General features: G+C 41.0%; 1 protein-coding gene across 1 annotated transcript in view; it reads left to right on the top strand.

Moving 5' to 3' along the window:
* DPYS (dihydropyrimidinase) overlaps positions 1 to 21,850 on the top strand; it is a gene marked incomplete at its 5' end in the record, with an annotated part of 64,592 nt that extends 42,742 nt beyond the window's left edge. The window contains 3 exons of the mRNA XM_008577287.1: positions 9,196 to 9,403; positions 20,022 to 20,152; positions 21,522 to 21,850. Of these exons, the coding sequence (XP_008575509.1) occupies positions 9,196 to 9,403; positions 20,022 to 20,138 (325 nt within the window). The remainder of the gene's footprint in view (positions 1 to 9,195; positions 9,404 to 20,021; positions 20,153 to 21,521) is intronic.
* Between the last annotated feature and the right edge of the window lie 3,793 nt (positions 21,851 to 25,643).

The raw sequence follows: 25,643 nt of genomic DNA, 5'->3' as shown, positions 1-25,643 counted from the left end.
TTCTCTTCCTAAAATATGGAGTTAGAACTGAACATAATAATAAGTACTTGGATTATTCTGTACTTTCAGGAAGGAGGTTGTGTGGATTTTACTCAGTGTATTCCTATATAGAAAACTGACATCTTTTTCTGCTCAAGTCATGCCCATAGATAGTCTGTCAAGCAATGTCATCTTGCCAAAGGCAAGGCAGCTTCCCGGGAAGGGTGACAGTAAAATTATAAGACCAAATCCACACACCACCCCAGAAAGTTATTTCTAACTCTCACCAGTGTGTCAGGCCGATAGCCTAGCCTTTCAAAAGCTAATAATCATGCCTCACTATAAGCACTTAACTGTTTAATATTCATAGGACATACATCCTAGTATCATGTTAACTCGACTGATTCACATTCAGTGCCTGTTCCTTTGAGACACTAAATTATTTTTAGTTCCCCAGTTTCTGAAAACTAGTATGTAGAACATGCAATATTTATGTTAAGTAGCAATCTGGAAATTTGCTAATAAGTTCTTTTCAGATAAACAAATATATATATAAAATGCTTTCTATTTGCTCAGTTCTGTGTGAGGCATGGAAGGTGAAGGATGTGATACCTACATCCAAGGTCAGATTTCTAGTGTATAAATCCACTTTATCTAACCATGATCTATACCGCCATCTATGACCTACATTACACAGCTCCAAGGACAAAATAGCAGGGTTACCTGATCAGTTTATTCCTTTAAGTCAATGTTTGGGAAGCATTTTTATGAACGTTCATTAAATGTTTTGTCATTCATTGAGCACCAATAGAGTTCCAAGTTATTGTCCAATTTAGATTTAATAACGTGGCTGAAGCAATTCCCATTTTCTCCTCTGTAGGAAGTGGGTGTACAAGTCTGAATTGAGGATAGAAGATTGATGGGTGCAGCGAGCAGCAACTTTGCTTAATAATGACATTGTACTTGAAGTTGCACCATTTAGCATTTCCAGAGATGTGCTTGCATTGCTCCCCATTTATATAACTTGTCACGTCCAAGAAATTGACTGAAGAGGTAGTTTGAAACAGACAGTGGAGCACACGTCATAAAAATATCTTCCATTGTGATCACACTGAGAATGACTGGTCAATTTTGGCTTAAGAAATTTTTAATAGCATCTTAAATCCTTTGCTGCTAAGCAGAAAACAGACCAAGAAACATCAGGAAGTATGGAATGAGCTGCTTCCCATCAATTGTCTAGTGAATGAAGAATGTTTTTATCAGCTGAATGCTTTCCAGGTAGCTTCCCATACAGCTTTCAAGGGCTGGTATTGTCTAGTGGATGAGAGCCCAACCTCTGAAGCCAACGGCCAGGTTCATATCATGGGTAATATTCATCCCTCAGCTATATGAACTTCCTAGCTATACAACATGGGCTGAGTTATTAACCTCTTTGTGCACCATCATTCTCACCTATCACATGGGAGTAATAATAATTCCTACCTTGTAGGGTTGTTGGGAAGATGTGGTGATTAACTATTATTGTTTCCTGTTGAATATACAAGGTGTCATATAACACTTTGTAGAGAGATGAGGTATATGTTTTTTCAGATGCCACTAATAACCCTGACATGATTCTATTAACTTTTTTTGGTTCTCATGGCAACGTGGTAAACATTCATCTGTGCCACGGACCAAGTAACTGAGTGGCAAAGGATATAACAAAATACCTAAACAAGCCATTTCTCTGGGGTCAGGAAGACCCGTGTTGCCTTGAGAAATTCTCTCTCTCCACAGTGTTCTCTCCGAACGCACATGGGCAGTGTTGAAGCCTCTTGCCGGCTTTGCTTCAGTGATTTTCTCATCTATAAGAGAACGCGGCTCTTTGATAGAAAGCTATTTGCAAAGGGACAGAATGTTTTTCTGCAGCTGTGATGTGAGTGCTATCAAAGTTATTGACTAAGTTGGAAAATAGCTAATGTTATCATTGGGGCTTCTGCTTGCCTTGGAGATGTGTATAAATGAGACTCAGTAAGACAACCTTGACACTGCTCTGCAGTGAGACGTGCCTGTTGGATACAGGGTCAAAGTGAGCTTGGTAAAGAGCAGCTTTTCTCTTGGGGCAGAGCGACCACAGAGAACACCCTTCTGTGAATCTGCTAATGAAGAGTCAATGGCCCAGGAACTGCAGGCTCCCTCACTGGGGGGGAAGGCTTTAATCATTCCGTGTCCTAGCTCTCCAATCAGTAATTAGAGAAGGTATTTCTCATAGATGCTATTCCCCTGAGCTGATTTGCATATTGTTAAGTTTGAAAATATTTGATAATGAACCCTGCAAGCCTTTGGTTTTGCTCACAAAGGGAATGAGAGCATCTCCCCACTTTTGCCTTTGTTCTGCAGACAGATTTGGTTGAAAATATCTGTGTAGTTCTTTCTGAGTCACAGCCCTTTTGAACTCTGCCTCAGGAGCATCCATGGGCTCTTCATTAAGGGAATTATTCCCTGAAGAGTAAGGTCTCTATCAGTCAGGGTCTTTGGCTGGAAACCATAGTAACCTATTGTGCTCACTTAAGTAAAAGTGCACTCTGTGGGAAGGCCACGGGCAGCTCACAGACCAAAGGCACGGCCACTGCTCTGGCTGTGGAGGATGGAGACTAGGGCATCCCAGGGCAGCCCGGGGCAGCCTATAGCAGAAACTGGTCTGCATTCAAGGATGTACCCTCCAATCGCTTTTAATTCTTTTTGTCACTCTGTCAAACATTCTAATTCCTGGGAAAAACAGCACAATTGCCCATCATTTGGTTAGGGAAGAGTAGGATGCCATGCCTAAGAATCTTGTCAGATTATATCCTTTGGGGAAAAAAGTTTCTTAAAGAAAAATTCGGGTTCTGACACCAGAAGAAGGGAGAATGAAGGCCAAGGGGCAAAACTACAGTTGCTGCTACCCTGCACACGTCAAGATGGGATTGTATGTGTGGCCTATTTAAGAGATGAACTGTGCTGTAATGATACATGATACTGCTCTGATGATCTCACAGTGTCACCAATCCTTATGACCATGTTGTGTTCTACCATTGGCTGAATCTCCCTTGAAGTCAGAGCCTGGGCATGTATGCTTTAGTGTCTTCCAAGATAGTCTCTCAAAGTTCAAAGCACTGCCCACTCACCAGATGGCATGAGGCCCACCAGCCTGGCAGTGGATGTCATAGGAGTCTGATTCTGGCCTTCGCACCTGAGCCCAAGCTTCATCAGAGAAAGCCCCTTTGGTCAACTTATGAAAACCTGGGGGATGTTTCATTACAGTGAAATAAAAGTACCGGGAGAGTTATGAGAAAAATGGGTCTGTTCCCATGGGCTACATGAAAACGGCCTTAGAAGGGAGTTAAGAGAACATGCTTAGCACTCACCTCCATCCAGGGCCTCTCATAGCAACAATGCCTACAGGGCAGCTGGGCTCAGACTTCATATTTAAGAAAGAACTCTAATTTATACTTTTGAGATACCACAGAAGGAGATTTTTCTGAAAGTCCCAGAGATACACTGCACAATGGAAAGAAACTGATTTATCAGGCAGGGTTTGTAGCAGCAATCAAGAGAAATCCACCTAGGTAGTTAAACTGAAAGGGATATATAAAGGACACTGGCTGCTCATAGTATCTCCAGCAGGAATAGAGGATCAGGCTGAGAGGCTCTGCAGCCAGGACGATGCCCCAGGCATTCCACAGGGTAGTGGGGTATGCTGATGCTCTCCCTGGGCTCAACCCCTGCTACTAGAACCTTTGTCATAGGTGATCCTAAATGCAGGATTTATCTGTCTCCATTCTCACCAACATGGATTTCTGTGGCACCTGCTTCCTGAGTCACCAATTCCCCATGCACATGACTGGGCCTCAGCTGCAAAGGAGGCTGAGAAAATGTGTTCCTGTCTTGGGGAGAACTCCCCAGAGAAAGCGTGTTCATGGGAATAGCAGGTGTCCTTACAAAGGTATTGATGTGGCTGAATTCCTTGTCCTTTCCTTATTTTAACCTTTATTTTAGTTTTCCAGTTGAAATATGCTTGTTTGTAAGAATGTTTAAAGTTATGTTAAAAGTTAACCACATTGATAGCTAAATGAAGCTACTGAGCTCTGTGACTTTGTGGTCAGCTTGTCAGCCCTTAGTCTTCCTGTGTAAGTAGGGGACTTAGCTAAAACCACAGCCTGTCAGCAGTTTCCTGAGTAGACGAGAGACTGACTTGCTTTCTAGGTGGCATTGCAGTAACCCCCCCCAACCATATCCCCCATCTCTGTGAAGACTCTTACCCAAAGCCCCTTTCTGCATAACCACAGTAACCCAATTTTGCCCACCTGTTAAAGACCCCCAATTTAGGGGACTCTGCCTGGATACAAGCAAAAGAGCCAATAGAAACACTTGCTTGCTTTCCTCAAGAAAAGTATTTGGTTCCCCCTGCATTCTGGGCTCAGGATTTTGGAAAACTAGTTCCCCTGAGGCCTGCTGGCATAATAAATCATCTGATTCTCTATCTCTCTGAGTGACTGCGTTTCCTTGGTGACACCTTCAACAACAGAATATGACTTTGGAACACATCTCCCATACTGCACTGTGAATGAATAGACTTTAAATAACATTTTGTAATAACTTTATAAATCATATGATTATATTGCTTTGTATTTTTGTGTTAAAAACTGTCTATTAATTAGATATTGAAGATGTACCACAACTTTTTTAACCTTCTGTTGCAGATTTACAACTTTGACAGTATTCTCAAAAGGTGAATGTGGTTCCTACCTCTTGGAAGTTCACTTAATATTGAACTATGTGAACCTTGGGCAAGCTCATAAACAGCTCTATTTCAGCATTATCATGGGAAGTGGGGTAATAATACTTAGCTGCATGCTTATTATGGATGATAATACTGGTATTGTTGAGTATTGCTAGGTATGGACAAACAAGTGTTTCATGTAAGTTGATAAGATGCAACTAAGAATGATAATTACAACAATTTTACTTATTTATTTATTACTAATTAACATGTACAGCTCACCAGAAATGTTAGGTACAACAAATGTCTGGACTGGATGTTTACCTCCCATTTAATTCAATGTTCTGTTTCCAAAACACAGTCATGTCCCAAAAGGAAGCAGAGACAAGAAATAAGATCAACCTTACTAAACAGGAGGAAAATGATGTGATCCTTTTATTCGATCATTTCATAAATATTTATAAAGCACCTACTGTGCGCTGAGGATAAAACAACTTGGTCTTTGCCTTAAAGAGTGCACCAAATAGGAAAAGAGAGACTTGTCAAGAGATCATTACAATATACTTGGATAATGCTCAGTGGAAATTTCTCAGAGGAAAAATGCTCAGTGTCACCCCGGGTTGCAAGAGTTGGCTTTTAGGGACCAGGAATTTTAGGGACCAGCTGAATTTTAGGGAAGGGAGAGGAGCAGAAGTGAGGAGGGCATTTGGGGTGAAGAGAACAGCATGCACAAAGACTCAGAAGTGTGAAAGCTACTCAGAATTGAATTACAGCTTTGGCTGGGTGAGGAACGACACCCTGTCAGACATCGACACCTTCCAATGTGAAAATGGAAGCACATTCTTTTTGCTGCTGATGATAATGCCTAGAATTTACATTTCATGTTAATTTGACTTCATTTACATAATGCCTTATTATAAAGAATCTCTTAGATGTTGTCTAATTGTCCTCTTTCTCTTGCTAACCCCAAGGCTGAGAAAGTGAAGGTAATGACCTTTATTTGGCATGAGGTAGAGAAATCTGATTTGATATTGTGCTGTATCAACCTCACTTTAAGATCATAACTTAAGTCATAGAAACAGTATAACAAGAACTCTGAAGATACTTTGAATCCTTCATATTCCGTTTTCCTAGCCCACAAAAAACTTCACTCTGTATATTTCCTTTTGTATTTACCCATGTGCATATTTATTTTCCTTGTAGACATACTGTACATACTCTCTATAGGGTGTTTTTTCCATTTAATATTACATAATTATTAGGTTTTTTGCTTCCTTAGAGTATTCTTAATTCTAATCTTTAACAAATGCATAATAGTCCATTAAATGATCATTGGGAAAATGTTATGCTTCAGTTTTTTAATAGTTTAGGCACTATTGTACTGATAATCTTTTTGTATAGAGCATATTTATTTCTTGTTATTTTCCTAATCGCTCTAATAACTCTTAACTTAAGGTTTTCTCTTTTTTCATTCTTGTACTTTTTAACCATTTCACCATGAATTTTTAATGTATTTTTACTTTCTTCATATAACAGCTTTACTAATGCATCAGTCCAGGCATCTTTATGGAGCATTCTACAATACAAGTCCAACAGTTTCTGCCATCAGTGTAACTGTGATGTGTTGGAAAGCAGCAGCCCAGGCTGTGAAAATATTTGGCAGAAGGATTGTGGTGGCCATAAAAAGTTACTGTAACCCAAATGAGTACATTTTGTAATGATGAATATTCTAACAATCCTGATTTGATCATCACATAATATACACAAATACTAATAGTCAACTCTGTACTCTGCAAATATATATAATCAATTATGTTTCAATTAAAAAAATTTTTTTTAAAGTCACTTTAACCTGAAGTTCTGAAGCCCTCTACATTATTATCTAGATTTATTTTATTTAAGTTTGTATCTTTCATCACCAACTCATAATTCGTAACTCATTTTATATTTAGTATCCTTGTAAATATTTTCCTACTTTTCCTACTTTGGTAACTCACCACTTGAACAATATGCTTCCCTCTTCCTCAGTGTTTGCAATTATTGTTGTATTCATACCCGCCTCCTACTCATCAGTGATCTTTTACACTTTTCCTTATGTCAGTAAATTGTTTCCTAAGGTTACCAAAAGCACTTTTTGTTGCAGCATACACTTACCATACACCCCAGCAGCTTCACTCCTGGGCATTTACACTAGAGAAGTGTTCATGCAAAGCATGTGTCTGAATGTTTATAACAGCTCTATTCCTAATCATCAAAAACTGGAAACAACTCAGATGTTCTTCAGGGAATAAATGGGTAACACACTGCTGTGTCCATACAGAGGAATATTATCAGCAACGAAAAGGAACAAAGTATTGATATGTACAACAACTTGGATGAATCTCAGTGGAATTATGCAGAATGAAAGAAGTCAGTCTCAAAAGGTTACACACTCTACGATTCCATTTATATGACATTCTTGAAAAGAGAAAACTATAGTGATGGAGAACAGATCAGTGGCTGCCAGGAGTTAGGAGTGGGGAGTAACTACACAGAGATAGTGTGAGTTTTAGGGGATGGGACCATTCTGTGTCCTAATTGTTTTGATAGTAACACAAATCTATATATGTATCAAAATTCATAGAACTGTACACCAAAAGTCATTTTTATTGTAAATTTTAAAAATATAAAAAGATCCCAGTTGCATCAAACTATTCATATATTCTTTGACATTATTTATCCTCTCTAAATCTCAATTTATTTACCTGTGAAATGTGGAAAATACTCTCTTCTTTGAAGAGGTGTCGTAAACATGAAATACAATGTGATAAACTATCTACCTGACATACTGGATGTTCCTTTTTTTCTTTTCCAAGGTGGATGTTTTTCAATGGGAGCAGATGCTTTATTATTATCATCATCCCATGCTTTTTAAGAAATTATTATTTTTTTTTAAACAGTTATTTGGCTCTCGGGGAACAGACTGGAGCCATTGAGTGTTTTAATCAGGAAAGTGACATGATCTGATTTTCCTTTTCTTCTTTTCTTTTTCCTTTCTTTTTCTTTTTTTTCTCAGACCTCTTAGGGGTGATGATTTTCATTTTTAAACGATCATTTGAGCAGCTTTGTGGAGAGCGGTATGGAGTATAGGGTAGTAAGAACAGAAAGAAAGAGGCCGCTGAGGGGTGTTGGGATGGTCCAGATGAGAGGCGATGGTGCTGCAGACACTATGGGGGCAGTGGAGAGGCGGATTTGGGACTTGTTGGGGAGGGAAGGAGAACCAACAGGCTTGATGATGGTTTGCGGGGTGAGGAGAGGTAGATGGTGGTCTCATATAGTGGGAAGCTGAAGCGAGGAGCAAACTCGAGTGGGTAGGTTGTGGTAAGCGCTGAAAGTCAACAATTCTGTTTGGGCATGTTAGGACTGGAAGCCAGGTAAGCAGTGGATGGGAGCCTGGAAGCGAGGACCAGGCCAGCGTTACCCCGTGCATCTCTAGGCCTGCAGCACACATGGTGAGGGCATCCTAGCTCAGCCCTAGCAGTTTAGGGTTGGGGCAGCTTTGGGTTGCTCTTCTTAGACTCAGATTTTAGCGGAGAACTTCTCTTGAATTCATTTCTGAGAAGGATTGTAGAAACTTCTACCAGAATTCAGACTGTGCTCGTATTATTCACTTCTGCCAGGGTTTTTGTTTTTGTTTTTTGATTTGTTTTGTTTTTTCCTTTCCATCTAATGAGATTTAAGAAAAGGAGGCACCCAGCATTTCCAAATACCCTGCCTGGAGGTCATCAGTCACATTGTGTAAGATTGAAACGTATTAATAAACTACTGAGAGTGATGATGAATAGATGGATATGCAAATGTGTGACATAGAATATGCTAAAAGAATGTTCTAACACATTTGGTTACTTCTATTATCCTCAAATTTCCAGTTTTGCCACAGACAAGGGAAAGAAATTCAATGTATGTATTTCCTTGATAACTACCAAATTTGGTTTGATAACTGTCAAATAGCAATTACCTCTGGAAAGGCAGGGATGGAAGTGGAATTTGGGGAGGGGTATTGTGGAAGCCTCAGCTGCATCTATAAAAAGTTAAAATCCTGTAGAGCTGGGTATCTGGTCAGTGTGTTCATGAGATTCATCTGTGTTAAAAATGCTTCATAATTAAGAAATGAAAAAAATATGTTTTTCTTTAGCACACAGATTAAAAAAAAAATCTGAAAATCTAAGCATGACAGACAATGCCCTCTCCCCACCACTCCATTCTTATTAATCACCTTGAAGAGTGATCTCTTGGGTTTTTCTCTCAAAAAATGTAATCACTTTCTAATGAAATGTTAATGCTATGTTCTATTCCTAAAGTCACTTGTTACAGTGATGAAGCTATAGCTTAATAGAGTTGCTAAATTTTCCTCTAAGTCATTCTTCTTTTAATATTTTATGTCCATCAGATGAGCTGGTGATGATCTGGAGCTTTTTTTGTTTTTACAAACACAGGACTATCTCAGCAAAAACTCATCATCAGGCTGTTAATTTCAACATCTTTGAGGGCATGATTTGCCATGGGGTGCCCCTTGTGACTATTTCAAGAGGCAAAGTGGTGTATGAAGCTGGAGTTTTTAATGTCACAGCAGGAGATGGGAAGTTTGTTCCTCGCAAACCATTTGCTGAATATATTTACAAACGAATCAAGCAGCGAGACCAGGTGAGTGGTACTCCGGGGGGCTATTGCCATGGGCTGGACTGTCACCTGCTCTTGGTTGACTGGTTTGCTGTTGGTGGTGGTGGTGGTGTCACATCACACCGGTTTAACATATTCCTGGGATGTCGGGATTAATATGCAAGGTTACAGACATATACCACCTTTCAAAGAAAGAATCACTGGATACATGCATTTCTCCTTGCAGACTGGTGAGTCTATTCAGGGTTTTCTGATGGACCAAGTCAGGTTTTCCCAGGCAAGTTCAGGGCCTCTGGGAGCCTTCTGGTGATCATGTTAGTCAGGGTCAGGATCGTCTGGGGAGCAGACACCTACATGGGTAAATGTGCGTGGTTTTATTAGGGGAAACACCTGTGAGACAATGGGAGGGAGTTGGGAAAGGCTAGGAGAGCCCTCAGACTGTAATTCAAGTCTGACCCCAGTGTAGGAAAGGAGAGAAAACGGGGTGGAAGCACCCTACATCTAAATAGCACCCAAGACAGGTTGGGCAAGGCCTGCAGGAGTCCTTGAGCAGAGGGCAAGTCTTTCAGTTACTGGCTGCGCCCAGCCTTTGTCTGGGAGCGGCTGTGGGAGGCGTGGCCTCAGGGTTCGGGGTGCAGTGCGGGGGGGGGGGGGGGTTGAAAAATTGCACTTGCTTTAACCCCAGGTCTGCAGGGTGCATTCTCTTGACCGCCAGAGCGTGGTGGAGTTTTGGAATTGGGTAGATCTAAACATGAATTCTACCTTGCCCTCCCATTTCCTTGCTGGGAGGCCTAGAGCAAGTTTCGGGGGGGGGGGGGGGGCTTGAAAAATTGCACTTGCTTTAACCCCAGGTCTGCAGGGTGCATTCTCTTGACCGCCAGAGCGTGGTGGAGTTTTGGAATTGGGTAGATCTAAACATGAATTCTACCTTGCCCTCCCATTTCCTTGCTGGGAGGCCTAGAGCAAGTTTCTCTACCATCCTTGGGTTCAGTTCCCTCATCTGGAAAATGACAACAGCATTTTCTCCCTAACAAATTGTGAGCCTCAAATGAGATTCTGAAACGTAAGGCACATAATAGAAGGCCAAGAAATGTCAGATCTGTCTCTTTGCTTTCCCCTTTTGATGACCAAATCTGTGATAAAGGCACCCAAGTCTTTGTAATAACTCTGTTGTTATAAAAGAGATATTTGTTCTTAATATATCTTGGGCTTTCACATGTGTTTTGTTTAGTTCACACAGAGTTTTAAATAGTTTCTAAAATTCATGACACTAAATACACTAAAATATCAGATTTAAAAAAATCTAGATTTCTGTATTTGGGGGTCGGAGAGATTACCCTGTTCTCTCAGTGCCATGTGGCTAGAATAGGCCGGAGTTGGAGCTAGGCCCTTAGATAGGATATTATTTTTGGTTTTCACCCAGCAGGCTTCACTCATTAATGTTCCTTGCCTGGCCATGTAGATGTTAGAGTTTGCAGCCCTTGGGTTAGTTCTAAGACTTCTCTTTCCATCCCATATTTCAAATATACTTCTTCTTTTCCAAAGCTTTCTAGCTGTTTGGTTCATTTCATTTGGGTCTTGTAGTCTCTTTGATTTCTCCTCTAATGTCTTGTGAACATTTTTTACGTGTGGACTCTCAGAGTCCTTTACACAAGATTCATCTTTTTTTAACACTTCCTAAGACCTAAACAGTGCTCTAGAATGCTTTAAGTTCTCAGAAATAGTACAATTCTTTATATATTGTATACCAGTCAAAAGAGATGATATTTAAGGTTATAGTTCATTTTGCTGTGGAGTGGGTAATTTATAAATGTTGACACTGACAGTGACAGATAGATGGTGACTATAAGAATCCTAGGCATTTCTGAACATTTATGTGACAAATAACAGCATTTTTTGAGTGCTCACTGAATACAAGCCACATTGCTAAAGGCTCTGTCACTGCAGCCTTCCTGTGAGGGAGGGAAGTGTTATTTCCCTTATTTTAAAGATTAGGAAACTGAAGCTTCAAGAAATTAAGAAATTTATCCAAGTCACACAGCTAGTATATGGCAATGCCAGAGTGTAAACCTTGGTTATCGGACTCTGAAAACTGTATACTTAAGCAACAAACTATACTGTAAATTATAAAGATGGAGTTAAATGAGGTAACGAGAGATAAATTACTCAGCATTATGTTTGGAAAAGAGTCTCCCAGAAAAATTAATCTGGATTGGAGGTATTGATGGCAGCTGGTTCATTCATGAAGCTGTAGTAGATGGATTTAGGGGTGGATTTAGGAAATCATAAGGAGATAGAATCAATAGAACTGGGTGATACGAAAAGTGACACTTGAAGTGAATGCAAGGCAGGGCCACTCGTAGTGGTCAGTTCCAGCTGCTCGCCAGCAAGGACACGAGACTAACAGGGACCCCCTGGTGGACAGTATTTAAATGACCAGCCTTGCCATAGTCTTCCTCTTGTAGAGAAAATGTTTGGAACAGCAGAGATCACCAAATGACTGCTCCCTTCAGTTCTCCTTTTCAAATTGTTTTGTGTTTTGTTAGTAGAATTAATGCCAACTTTATTTTTCATAAGTTGACGATCAATTTTATGAATTATTTCAGTTTCTTAGTATTTTCTTCTGATATTAGCTTTTTAGGCATTCTAGTGCATTACTATTTTTAAAATAATGAGGAGCAATCATAATGAGGAGCATCATTATTATTATATGTTGTACTGAGCACTTACTCTCTGCCACGCATTGTACTAGGTGGTTTTATAACCATTATTTTACTTAATCCACACAACAAGCTGTGTGGTAGGTATTATTATTCCCATTTTACAGAATAGAGAGCTGAGTCTCAGCAAGATTAACTATCTCTGTGCTAAGCAGTACGTAAACATAAGAGCTAAGATCTATGTTAAGGTCTTTCTGATCCCCACTATACCATGGGACCCCCATAGAGACAAGAAAAGAGAAGAAAACAATCATGAAACTCAAACCATGGGGAAATGCATCATTTAAAAAAATGTTGGTGTGGAAAAAATATCAGATAATACAGGTAAAATGAAATGAGGTTTGGGAATTGTCTGGAGATGTTTCAGACCCCATCCCCACCCCCAATTAGGCAAAGATAATTTATAGAATAAAAATACTGTAGTAAGGTTAAGAAAAAAGTTGTCAGAAACTCTAGATTTAAAATTCACATCAACTTTTTTCTCTATAAACCTCTTTTTATTTATTTATTTATTGAAACGTAATCGATTGTACGTATCTGTGGGGTACAATATTGAATGTCAATAAAATTCACGCAAACAAAATTCACAGGGATCTTGCTTTGGTTTTCATCTAAAATACTCAGGTTTCTTTGTGAGTGGGGAGAAGAGTTTGAAGGCAAGCAGGAAAGACCTACATTATTTCTCCTGCTCACCTATTATCTTCTCCGAGAAAATTAATCATTTCCCATTCTGGACTCCCCAAGCACAGTTTATAGAGTCACACCAGCATTTGCCAGCTCCGGAACTCGGCTGGTCTCCTGACAAGGGTGTTAGTTTTTTCAGGACAGCATCTTATTCTTTTTATGCTGGCACTTGATACATAGCAGGCAATTGATAAATGAATAAACTGCAGACAGGAGGAGCAAAGGCTACAGTTTCAGAGATGCATACAAGGAGATTTAGTTCACCCAGAAGATTGCCACCTGCCCATCCCAAATAGTGGGATGTGTGAACTTGATTCTTGTCTTATTACTTAATAAAATTTATCAGCATCCTACAATGCAGCTGTCACTATTATTAGATGTCGTGAGGAATTTCAAAGAAAAGAAAAGACATTTTTATCCAATTTGACAACCTTGGGGAATTGTTAATTTATTTAACTTAAAATGTAGATAGGTGATCCTTAAGAGGAAAAATTTAAATCAGAAGATGAGACATCAAACTTTATTTGATAAATATAACATAAAACATATTTCAATGTTATGTAAAAGTCACTTAAGGAAGAGTGTTAGGGGAAATGAAAGAGGAAAGTGGAAAGAAAAAAAATAGAAGCAACTTAGATGTTCAAGAAAATCCTGAAAGAACAGAATTACATACTGTTAATTCTTTACCAAAAAATATATAGCTCTTAAAATTCAAATGGATTATATTTCTAGAATTTTCGTGTGTTTAGAGTGTTATAATTTCCATCAAACTTTGAAAGTATGGACATTTTTTATGTCATTCTTTCAGTCATCTCTTTTTCTCTTTTTTCAATAAATAAGCAACCCCAACCTTTTCTGGAATATAAGGGTCACATTGCATTTTATAGAGAAACAGGAATAGCTTCGTGGAGTAATGTATGGTTTCAGAATACTGCTGCCAAAGCTTTGAAACTGGGTTGTGTCTTTGCGATGACAAGCATAAGTTGCCTTGTAGATAAGATAAAATTGAGTGGATAGCTGATCTGGTCCTTGAAATGGGTATTCTCCGTTTCTGAATTAACAGTTTGTCAATATCTTTCTCAAGGTTGTAGCTCAGAGGAAATAATTTAAGACATGTCATCAACTGCCGTATAATCCTCATTTGCTCAGATTGATTGCTAAGCATAAAAGGTTGTATACATGCTGGGCTGGCTCGTTGTGGCTCACAGGAGACCCTTGTGTGCATCTCTGCCCAACTTCTTGTTCAGTGATGTCATTTTGGTAGTTCGAAATCAGTGGCGGTGGGAGTGTTGGCACCACGGAATAGGCAAGTGCTATGGATTCGAGTTTTAAGGGTGGTGAGAAAAAGGCAGGGTAGAACTGGTTGTTAACATTTACCAGCACACCACTGTATACGGGGCACTTTCTAAGGACTCTCTTTTCATGCTTTATCTGATCATTCAACAACATTCATTCAATAAATATTTATTGATCACCAATTAAGTGCCAGGCATAATTTAATTCTTACAACAACCCATGGAGTAAATAGTGGTATTCCTATTTTATAGATTAAGAAATTGAGGCTTAGGGAGGTCATATAATTACTAAGCGGTAGTGTCAGAACTCAAACCCAGGTTTGTCTACCTCCAAAATCAATCCCTTCAATCTCTATAATTACAGTTTACTAATCACAAAGTTTAATTCCCACTCAAACAAATAGCCCCTCCCACCACCGCCACCACTCCCACTCGTCCCCACCCCCCATTCTCAGGACATCCTTCCCCCATTCTTCCCTCTGAACACAGGGTCCACATACCCTTACACTGGCAAACGCATCAGAGGAGCTAGTCCTGAAATGTCAGGGCCCAGCCTTGTTGCAGCTATTTCCTTGAGAAATAGCTCAGAGGGTATTTTGAGGATTAAATGGAGACATTCAGTGGATTGTAAAACATTATCAACATGCAAATTTTCATTTCAAATTGTTATAGATCACCTCTGTCGAACTGAGGGGTTGCACATGTGCTAGTGATTCACAGAGCTCTGGATAGCTCAGTTCCATGTGCACTGAGTGCCCTCCTGGTCTCCAGGCTGGGCAGGAATTTCATTCTCAGGGAGTCACTGTTCATTTGCACTGTTTGGTGTCAGACCAGTGTCTGCTGTTTGATATTTGGAAACTCTGTTGTCTTTATTGATATTTTAGTATCTTAGCCTCTGTGGGAAGCATCGTATCAGTAACTCCTCTGGGGTCCAGGGATTCTTTTTTATTGGTCTTGCTATTCTTAGAAAATCTAGCATGATAGCACTCTACTCTCTGCAGACGATATGGTTCAATCTTCTATCAACATACAGCTTCCTCTTTCCGTCTTTCCCAGCTAAGCCAAAACTTCTGCAATTATTCAGGTGTAATGATAATTGCAACTAATGTTTATTCATAGCAATGCCTATGATATAATTCTCAATTTTGTCTTTCTATTAACTCATCACAATGACAATCGTCATTAAGTACTCTGAACTCAAATTGAACTCTCATCTACCAAAGTAAACCACCAGCATCCTGCTAGGTGAGGTGCCATCTATGTTTTCTATTTCTTAGAACAGCCCCTCAAACAGTTTTATCCTTAAGCCATTTAATTTCAGTGTGATGCCATCAGGATGGAAAGCACTGCTGTCAAGCTGTGATCATCTAATCCTGACCAGTACATACTGCGGGGGAAAGATGCCACAATACAGATCAGCCTCCCAAAGGTGTGTTCTCAGGACACTAACCTTTTAGGTGTTCCTTAAGAATGTTGTCAAATAATTGTAGATAATGTTACCCTCAAGTGATTCTATTGCCCAGTATCACATAAAAAGTTCTGAGAAATCCTATAGTCAAGAAATCTTTCTGGGCCGGCCCGGTGGCACACTGCTACAGTGCGCTGCTTGGGAGTGCGACAGCGCTCCGCCGAGGGTTCGGATCCCACATACAGACCGGTTCCCACTCACTGGCTGAGCGAGGTGTGGGCGCAACACCGAGGGTTGCGATCCCGTTGCCGGTCCCGGTCCGGTGCGGGCGCGACACTGAGGGTTGTGATCCGTTGCCGGACACGAAAAAAGACAAAAAAAGAAAAAAAAAAGGAAAAGAAATCTTTCTTCATTTCACAAACATTTGTTCAGCACCAGGGACTGTTCTAGGTGTCAGGGATACAGGCATCAATAAAACTGCAGTCCCTGATCTCAAAGAACTTCATTCTGCTTGTTTCAGCTGTGGTTTGTGGTGCTTAGGTTCTAGTTCCATTTGAAACACTTTTACACCTCTCTGTGCTGTGGTCAATTAGCCACTTGGATAAGGGAATCTGTAGATGAGATCAAGGTTAGAGATAAAATTGGGAATCATAGCACATGGATTTAAAACCTGAGTCTGAGGCCAAGGAGACTGTGTTAGAGAAGAGAGGGGGCTTACAAAAGAGCTCTGGTCCACCAACTTTCTGAGGTTGAGGGGAGGAGAAGCCAGCAAAGAAGCCTGAGAAAGCTGACCAGTGAGGCAGGAACACAATCGGGAGAACGTGGAGTCCCAGAAGGCAAGAGAGGAAACCTGCTTACTTCATTCATCCCAGAACACTCTGATTCTCCATCCTGGTCTTCCAGTGTGTTTTATGCTTCATGGAATTCGTCTAAGACTTAGGTACGCTTTTAGCTGGAAGAATCAAGATGGAATCTGTGTTGTCGCCATAGTCATCTGAGTTACCAGGGGGAAAAGCCCACTTTATTTTTTTAAATTATGTGTATGTGTATATATGTATATGAGTGTGTGTGTGTGTGTGTGTGTGTGTGTATTTGGGGTGGGCAGGGGTTCAGGCTTGAGCATTGATCACTTTATTTTTGACCTGACCACTGTTATAACCTACAAGCATGAAGCACTGATCCCACCATATGCTGGGGTCTGTGTCAGGCTGGGTTTTAGGTGGAGATCTGCCATTGTCAACAGAGAGGAGAAACGAGGCTGGTTTTCCTAGGAATTGTGGGTTAAGTCTGCTTAGAAAACAAATGTACGACTGAACTTCTGGACAACAGCAGTGATGGTTTAAGATTCTGCAGAGTGTGTGCCACCACTTATTCACTTTGTCATAGTGAACATCTATTGAGGTTCTCAAATATGCATAGATTACAATGCCAGAGGCAGTGACAGTACAGAGATGAATAGAATGTGCGTCTAGCCATTACGGAGCTTATGTAACCCACCTCTAAGGATAAGAAAATATTAAAAGGTTAAAAAGTGCTCAGAGGCTTGGGATGAGAACTTAAATTGTCTTTGATTCCTGTCAACTTATCTATCAAAAGGAAAGACTGTGACGTGTGGGATAGCAAAGGTCTCCTGAGAGAAGGTTACTTTGTTTCTGAGGTGGCCGTGTGGACAGGAGTGGTTCCATCCATGGCCGTTCTGGAAGGAAACCAGACGCTGCCCACCCAGAGCCTCAGAGCAGATAAAGAGTGAGACTGTGCGGATTAGACCAGGTAAGAGACATATGATGGTCAGCATGACCAGAGCGACCAGCCACACTACACACTGCTTGGTGGCATTGCTGGTGCAGTGACTGAGCAGCCAGAAGGAGGAATTAGACAACCAGGTGACTTGAGACCTGCCCCCAGAAAGCCAGCCAAAGAGAAAGTGCAGCCTGGAGAGCACATACGTGATAAAGCACAACAAAGGGAGTATGAGAGAAACTGAGTCAGCCCAGGCCAGGACAACCCACAAAAAGAGGAAAGAGCTTAGATGGGAAACCTCATACATCCCCTGAAAAAACCCATCAATCCATATTTATTGCATATTGTTATGGAGACACAGAGCAGTATACCAGCCCTCAGTCTGCTGGGGAGACAGACACGTAAACAGATAAACAGAGAACTGTGATGAGTGAGAGAGGGGATGTGGCATGGAGGGCTAAAGCCTCCTAGACTGACAATTACCTGGGCTGAGTTATAAAAGGAAAGTCAGAGATAATCTAGGCAAAAAGGAGAGTGGGCATTCCAGCATGTGCAAAGGCATGGCCCCAGCAAAAAGACCCCAGGAGGCCTTTTTTTTGCCTGCTTTGGGTCATGCAGTATCCCTGAGCCTGGCTCCTCCAGGGAACTGACCAGCTTGCAGAGCAAGCCCACCCTGAATGAGGACGACAGGGCTCCAGAGTGGCTGGTCCCGCCTGAGCCATTGGTGTTGGTGATCAGTTCCCAAGAAGGAGTCCAAGACAGACAAAAAGTTACAGCTGAAAGCCACAAGCAGTGCAGGTTCAAGGGAACTGTTGTAGGCAGAGGGAGATGGAGAGGAAGCTGATGGGGGACGCACAGCACAAAGGTAGATGACACAGATATCTGCCCACCTACATCACCTTCTCCACGGGCACTCGACTGCAGAGGAAGCCGATGGCTGAACTGAAATATACCATTGCTGAGTGCAAATGCCAAGAGCAACAGAGAGAAAGGCAAGACCCTCAAATGATGGGCCAGAGAGGGGCTGAAGGAAGGCGGGAATAAATCTGGATTTTGCCTGTTAATTATGTTCAGTGCCCTTCTCACTCTCTGAAGTGCCCTAGTTTGGATGATAAATTATATGGTCGCCCGAGTTTTAAGTGATATATCGTGTAGTCTGGCTTGGAAAGTAAAGCCAGGAGAGGAAAAAACACAAGGACCAAAGCCCTGAAAGGGAGGACATGGTCAGAAACAGGGCTGTTAGGTGAGTTTAAAGTTTCAGATGTGGTGATCACAATGTCCAGGGGCTGGTGGCAGAAATGTGAGGCTGGTATTCATTTCCTGGGGTCTGTGTTCCTCAAAATGATGACAGGGCCCAGGATGAAGAACAGGACTGAGTGAGCTGAAATGCAAGTCCAGCGAAGCCTCTAACCAGGCCCAGAGAGTGGCCAGAGGGTTGGCCTGATGACGGGAGGGCAGGGGTCCTCCCAACTACCGAGTGCTCAGTAGGTGCCAGACACGCCTCTTCAAGTTCCACGGCTGAGGGGCCATCTGCCTTGTCCTTTGTGGTATCCTCTGTTCTTGGGAAAATATCTGGGGCTGTGTGAGCTCAGTAAATGTGTGTTGGATGAATGAAGAAAATGCTTTGTCTCTGGAAATTCTCAAGTATCTAAGAGAAGGGTTTTACTCCCCCCTTTCATGGATGAGGAAGTAGGCTCGGAGGCATCGATGAACTTGTCAGTTCCCTACAACTAGTAAATGGCAAAGGGAGAACTCCAACTCGGATCTGTCTGAACTCCAAAGCCCACATCGTTTTTTGTTTTGTTTTGTTTTGCAGCTGGCCAGTACAGGGACTGAACCTGGACCTTGGTGTTATCAACACTGTGCTCTAACCAACTGAGCTAACTGGCCAGCCCATAGCTCACATCATTGATCACTACAATATGTTAGTATGGGTGGTCAAAACGAGACCCACAATAATTTATTTCTCTGTGTGTGTGTATACACACATATCTATTTATTTATTAAGAGCTTATTATATGCTAGGCATTATTCCAAATGCATTACTTATACTTAGTCCTTCCAACATTTAATCCCCAGTTTACAACTGTTATTATCCCCAGTTTATAACTAAGGGAGCTGAAGCACAGTCTTAAATAACTTGCCCAGGCAATCTGGTCCAGAGCCCATGCCCTTAATCACTATGGTTTGCTGTCTCTCAACTTGTCAATGAATTTGTGTGCATGTTTACAAACAGTATGATTTAGTTACTTCCTATGAATTCCTTTGCTTATAAAATCTAAATTTCAGAACCATGCTCAAGCACTGAGTTAACTCTAGCTGAATCCAGCAGAGGGTTCTGCTGTGGAGTTGGCCAGTGGAGTAGGTCGACTGACGGCCTGTTACAGAGTCAACACACACACAAATGGCTATAATCTGATGCAACATGCTCTGAGGGTCTTAAGAGAGATACAGCAAAGCATTCTGGGAACACATATGAGCAAGATTGAAACTAGAAGAAAAGGAAGGACATTGAAAAGGACTGTAGGAGATGGTTATGTGCCTCAGAGAGTGTGAGATATGGCAGAGGTCCCAAGGAAAGTGTTCCCTGGGGCCATGTCTGGTGGAGATAAACATCCACAGAGTGGGGCAGCCCAGATCCACAAGGTTGCCAGGAACTTCTGTGAAAGCACAGGGGGTGGAGGCACTTGATGAATTCCCAAGATTCTTTTTTTGCTCTCACAATTCATTAAAGGAGCTGCACTTAGCTTTGAGTTCAATATACTACAAAAAGCACATGAAATGTTCCGTTTCAGACTTGCACTCCTACCCCGGTGGAGCGCAGGCCCTACAGGGGAGAAGTCATCACGTTGAAATCCAGAGGGACCGAAGACGACTCCACAGCTGGGACCAGGAAACAGGCCCACTCCTGAGCTGGGTGCTGATGGTAAGGGACAAGGGAAAAGAAAGGGTTTCTGCACGACAGCGTATGAAGTTAGCATCTCTCTATTCATATGCGTTTGAAGAGACCCAATTCAAGGCTTCAAATTGATGTAAGACTCAAGGACAGTTGAGCCAAGGGAAGACGGGGAAAAGACCTGTTGATGCAGAACCCCTGGGTGAGCCTTCCAGATTGAAGAAGGCCTTGGGCTAGCTAGAGATTCCTTCCCTGAGGTTCTGGAAAACGTTCAACAGAGCCCTGAGAATGAACTATGAGCAAGGCGTAGTAGGCTGGTCACATACTGAGGGAACTGTCATTGGACTGCTTAAGATATGGAGTGCAATTTTACGGTCAAAATTTTCTAATTTTTTAATTAAAACTTTATCTGGAGAAACTAATCTTCATATTGTAAATGCAACTATGTTCTAGAACTTTGAGTGAAAAATAAATCAAATCTTGCTTTTTAGGGTGTAATTTTTCAGGAAAATTATTTGATAACATTGATGTAGCTGATTTCACACTTAATCTTTAGAAAAATGTTATAGATATGGTCATTTTTTCAAAACTATTTGAGCACTTCATCAGTCTTATCTCAGTCTTTTGACATGCAGATCTTTCGTTTTTGAAGCATCTATTATCATCATCCTGGCCCATTTTTTTTTCCTTAGGTTGCTTTCTGGGGCTGCTCTCCAGACCCTTTTTGTCAATGGCTTTGCTGTGATTTTAGCATCTCTCTAACATTACTTCCACTGACTTCATGAAATCTGTATGTTTTGCTAGTTTTGCAATTTCACTAGACTCTGGATTCTTGTTTTTAAAATTCGTGGTATGTTTTTAGATGTTTCAACATGTAGCAGTCTGCAAAAGACTTACACGAGAGGTTCACTTAATGGACTGGGCTACACATTTGTTAATTCAGGGCACTGTTTGACAAAGGACTGGTTTTATACATACTCAGGCAATGCGCATTTTCACATTTTGACAACCTGCGCTTCCCTAATGTAAAGCCAGTGACTGCAGGGATTTGGATAATGAATGCTTGAATAGCAAAGCCCTCCATACAATGTGCTGTGCGCTTTCATTATGGAATGTTGTGAGTCTTTAACAATGCTATCTAGCCAGAAGTTTTAGCCTTTTTGTCATTTCCAGATGAGAGGAATTATTCTTCCAATCCAGGAAGTTTTTGTTAAAAATTCAGAGGATGATTAGCAAGAGAAAGAAATGCTATAGAATGCTATAATGTGCTATTAACGACATTGGCAGGAGGGGGATTAGTGCTGACTTTGATTATAGCATTCCTTGGGGGTTAGGCTGGAATTCTGCATCTCTTTGTGAGGGAGAGTGTTACACTGAGCTCCCTTTATTCTCTTCAAAGGTAAAATCAGAGGAAAGGATGCTGCTGTTCCATTCACAGTCAAACACTGTCAGCCCGTGGAGAACAGGCCTTATTTCAACTCCCCAAGATCCTTTAGAAAAAATAATCGCTCTAGGCCTTTTTGATTTTCTTTCAGAAGCAATTTCTGTCTTTCTCATGGTGCCTTTGTTGCTGTGTAAGATTGAAGATATAAATGAATATTATTGTGATGGAAAGTCTGTGAAAATTCATTGATGATACTTTAAAATGTCATCTTTGCTTGTACTAGATTTCTTACTTTGAGATTTTAAAAATCATTCTCTTGTTTAAAGGTCTTCTTTTTTTTTTAAAGTGGCTACATTTGTTTAAAAATAGCACTGTGATTTTACATTTTATTGTAATTAATAAACACAGATCTTCATTTTATTTCCTGTTATCTAAGTTATGTGTGTTTCCTTCTGACTAGTAGGACTGGGACTTTGAGAGGTTAGTTTTGATTAGAGAACATGACTTCCTGTGGGACATCTGCTTGGAAATCAGGTCCCTTGGTAAATCCCATGTAATCAAATCGATGTTCAACCTTAGAATAAATCCAAGGTAAATTATCCAATCACACTGATGAATGCAGGATTTGAGAGAATTAGATGGAATCAACACAGCTGAAAGATGCTGCACTAATACCTCCCTTCCCCTACACCTCCTGGACTGTGCAGAGAAGCTGAGACTGTATTTCTTCTCCTGGGTAACTAGGTCAAGAGGGACTTCTGAAATGTGGAGTGAAATCAGGGCTCTCACGGCAGTGCATCTGCCCCTGACATACTCAGATCCAGCTATATTTTCACATTTACCTAATTGTCATTTGTTTTGAACATGCAGAAGAAAGGACTGTGAGCTGTACCTGAAGAAGAACCTTCTAGTCAATCAAACTACAGATCTTTTTTTCTCAGGTTAAGAGATACCTTAAAACATTTTGTTATTTTTCTCCTCCACTTTGGTTGACAATGGAAACTCGACAATAGAACTATTGAATCTTCTGAAATTATTAAATTGCTTTTTTACCTAGAAGCTAATTCCCACCCATGCTTTAGTATTCAGCTTAAAGATCATTCCCTCTCAGAGGCTTTCCCAGATCCCACATAACAGTGTTAGGGTCCTCTTTTTGTTCCTCTGCAGCAGGACCAGCATCTACCCTATCACAGCACCTCATCCTTGGGTTATAATTACCTGCTTTACTTGTCTGTCTCCTCCAGACAGTGAAAGCTCATTCAAAGCAGAACCTTTCTGGTTGACTATGTAAGACCGGCCCAAAAGCACGAATCTTGACTTGATGGGAAGGCTCATCTCGCAAAGACCAGGAGGCAGAGATCGATGCACAAGCAAGAGGTTTTTATTTCTGGCATGCTGGAGGTCGCCCCGTTTTCAGGACAGGAGCAGCCCCGAGCTCTTAACTCAAGCATCTTTTATACAGTTTGGTAGGCAGGCTTTGGTAACAGGCTGGGTTGTACGCTGTTTATTGGCCACTTTAAGCAATTTTTAAAAAGCAAGAGGTTTTTATTTCCGGCATGCTGGAGGTCGCCCCGTTTTCAGGACAGGAGCGGCCCCGAGCTCTTAACTCAAGCATCTTTTATACAGTTTGGTAGGCAGGCTTTGGTAACAGGCTGGGTTGTATGCCGTTTATTGGCCACTTTAAGCAATTTTTAAAACCATTGGGCTTTTAGCTTTTGGCGGGCAAAGGAAAGACTGAGGTATTGACCAACGGTCCAACCCCCCCCTTTCCTCCCTTGGTGTCCAAAGATAAGGTGTCATGCTGTTCCTGCAGTCAGGTGAGCATACTCCCTTCCTGGGACAGGGTGAACTTTGGGCTCTTTGGAAAGTCCCTTCCCCCTGGCAGCGGAAAGTTCTAATCTGGCGACGGAAGGTCTAAAGCACCTGGTAATGGAAGGTCCTAAGTATCTGGTATTGTTTACCAAAAAGGTTGGGGGTTATCTCTACTTCCACAACTATTATTCCCTCAGCATCTAGCAAAGTACATGGCAATTGATGAGCATTCTGTGGATATTTATTAATTTTTAAATAAAGGAGGAAGTTCCTGCCAAATTCTTAAATTGATATACATGAAGTTAGTGAGAAGTCTCAAGAAAACAGGGACAAACTTTGTGGAGTATTTCAGTGTTAAGGTTGCTTTAAGTGGAGAGCACAGGTCCATTATCTATTTGATAGATCTATTTGGGAGAATGAAATAGCTATAGGATTCTGCATCAACAAAGTCATTTGAAATGAATATGGGAATCCCTTTGTTGCTTTTATTAGGTTTTGTCACCAATGTTTTTGTAGAGAAATATTTCTTTTTTTTTTAAAATGATAATATAAGGCAATGGCAAAACACAATTTAAATTATGAATATTTAATACCATATTTTCCAAGATTGCCTCTGGCATACAAAGTAAGAGCTCTTTGTCACTAAACAATTGCATTTTCAAGGTCTGTAGGAAGCATAGGCAAAATGAGTGACCTCCCTTCTCCACAGTCACCTTTCACCGCCTACTTCCTCCACTGGGTAGCTTGATGTACCAGGAGAAAGCGTAGGCCCTTAACCTGCTCCTCTATTTACTAGTTATGAAGTCTTGAGCAATTTTTAAAATTAAAATGTATTGTGAAATCACCAAAACATACAAAAAGCATAAAAATTAACATAATTATACCTATGAACCTATCACCCTGTTGAAGGAATAAAACCGTAATGGCTAGATTCCTTCTCCTTCCCTTGTCTAAATCCTTGTTGTTGTTGTTTTTATCGTTGTTTTAATTGTGTTAGCTAATATTTACCTGTGAGTTTTATCCGGAGTGTGTTAAGGGTTAAATAGCTAAATGCATTTCTGCACTCTATAGCTCTGTGGTCACAAGCCTGTTCCCGTGTTAGCAAGAAACCACAGACTGCCAGCTGTTTCCAAAGACCCCTCCTCAAGTAACCACACTTTCTGCCCTTGCACCCAGGTGTGATAAAGACCCTTACCCAAAAAGCATCTTTACCTAGTTTTAACTCATAACCACGGTAACCTAGTGAACCATCTGTTAGAAGACCTCCGATTTGGGGGACTCTGCCTGAAGACAAGCAGAAGAGCCAATAGAAATGCTTGCTGCTTACCTACCCAAGGAGAGTATAAAAGCCTCGTCCTCCCTGTAATCGGGACTCGGGGCTTTAGAATTCTAATCCCCCTGAGTTAGCCGGCTTAATAAATCTGTGTACTCCGCTCTCTTTGAGTGACTGAGTGTCATCGGTGACACCCTTCTGTAACAAAACTACCAACACAGTTGAAGTCCCCTGTGTTCCTCTCCCCAGTCTTTTCCTCTTCCTCCCCCAAAGTAACCAGTATCCTGAGTCGGGTGTTTTATTCCCACACACATCTTTTGTACCACTGCTACATATGTTCATACTTCTAAGCATGGTTTTGTATGGGTTAAATCTTATAAAAACATTATAAAGCTTGCATTGCTTTTGATCCCTGTTTTTTGTAGTCAACATGTTTGGGAGTTATTTGTGTTGATAGGTCTAGCTCTAGTTTTTTATTTCATTGCTACAATAGTATTCTATCATATAACCCCACCACAGTCTAGTTACCCATTCTGTTGTTCAACAGACTTTTACTTTGTTTCTATTATCTTGCTATCAAAACAACACTACTATAGGCATTTTTGTACAGATTTTCTTATATGCCCATGAGAGTTTCTGTAGAGCACATGCCTTTGGTATAGAAGAGTGGAACTGATGGATCCTAAGGGATGCACATTCTCACTTTAGATACTGGCAAACTGTTCTCCCGAGTGGTAAATTATGCCCTCAGTAACAGCATGAGTTTCTGGTGTCTGTTGTTGGAGTGAGCAGGACTGAAGCCATTTGAGACCTAAAACCGTGTGGGCTTTAGGGAGATTTTAAAAGATACAGTTTGTTTCTTGGCATGCATTTCTCTGAGTTCCCTCTTTTCCCATGGTTATTTGGTATTTTGAAACTTAGTTATGGAGCAAGATGACATTATTTACATGAATGTAAAGTTGTTTTCCCGCAAGCCTGGAGCTGTGGACTTGCTACAAGACACGTACTATCCAGACCCTGAGAAACCAAGGAAGACATCAATAAAGCTGTGC

Source organism: Galeopterus variegatus, unplaced genomic scaffold (genome assembly GCF_000696425.1).
Source record: "Galeopterus variegatus unplaced genomic scaffold, G_variegatus-3.0.2 Scaffold1478, whole genome shotgun sequence".
Taxonomy (NCBI): Eukaryota; Metazoa; Chordata; class Mammalia; order Dermoptera; family Cynocephalidae; genus Galeopterus; species Galeopterus variegatus.
Note: the sequence above shows the minus strand (reverse complement) of the source record. Positions and strands in the feature narration are given on the sequence as shown.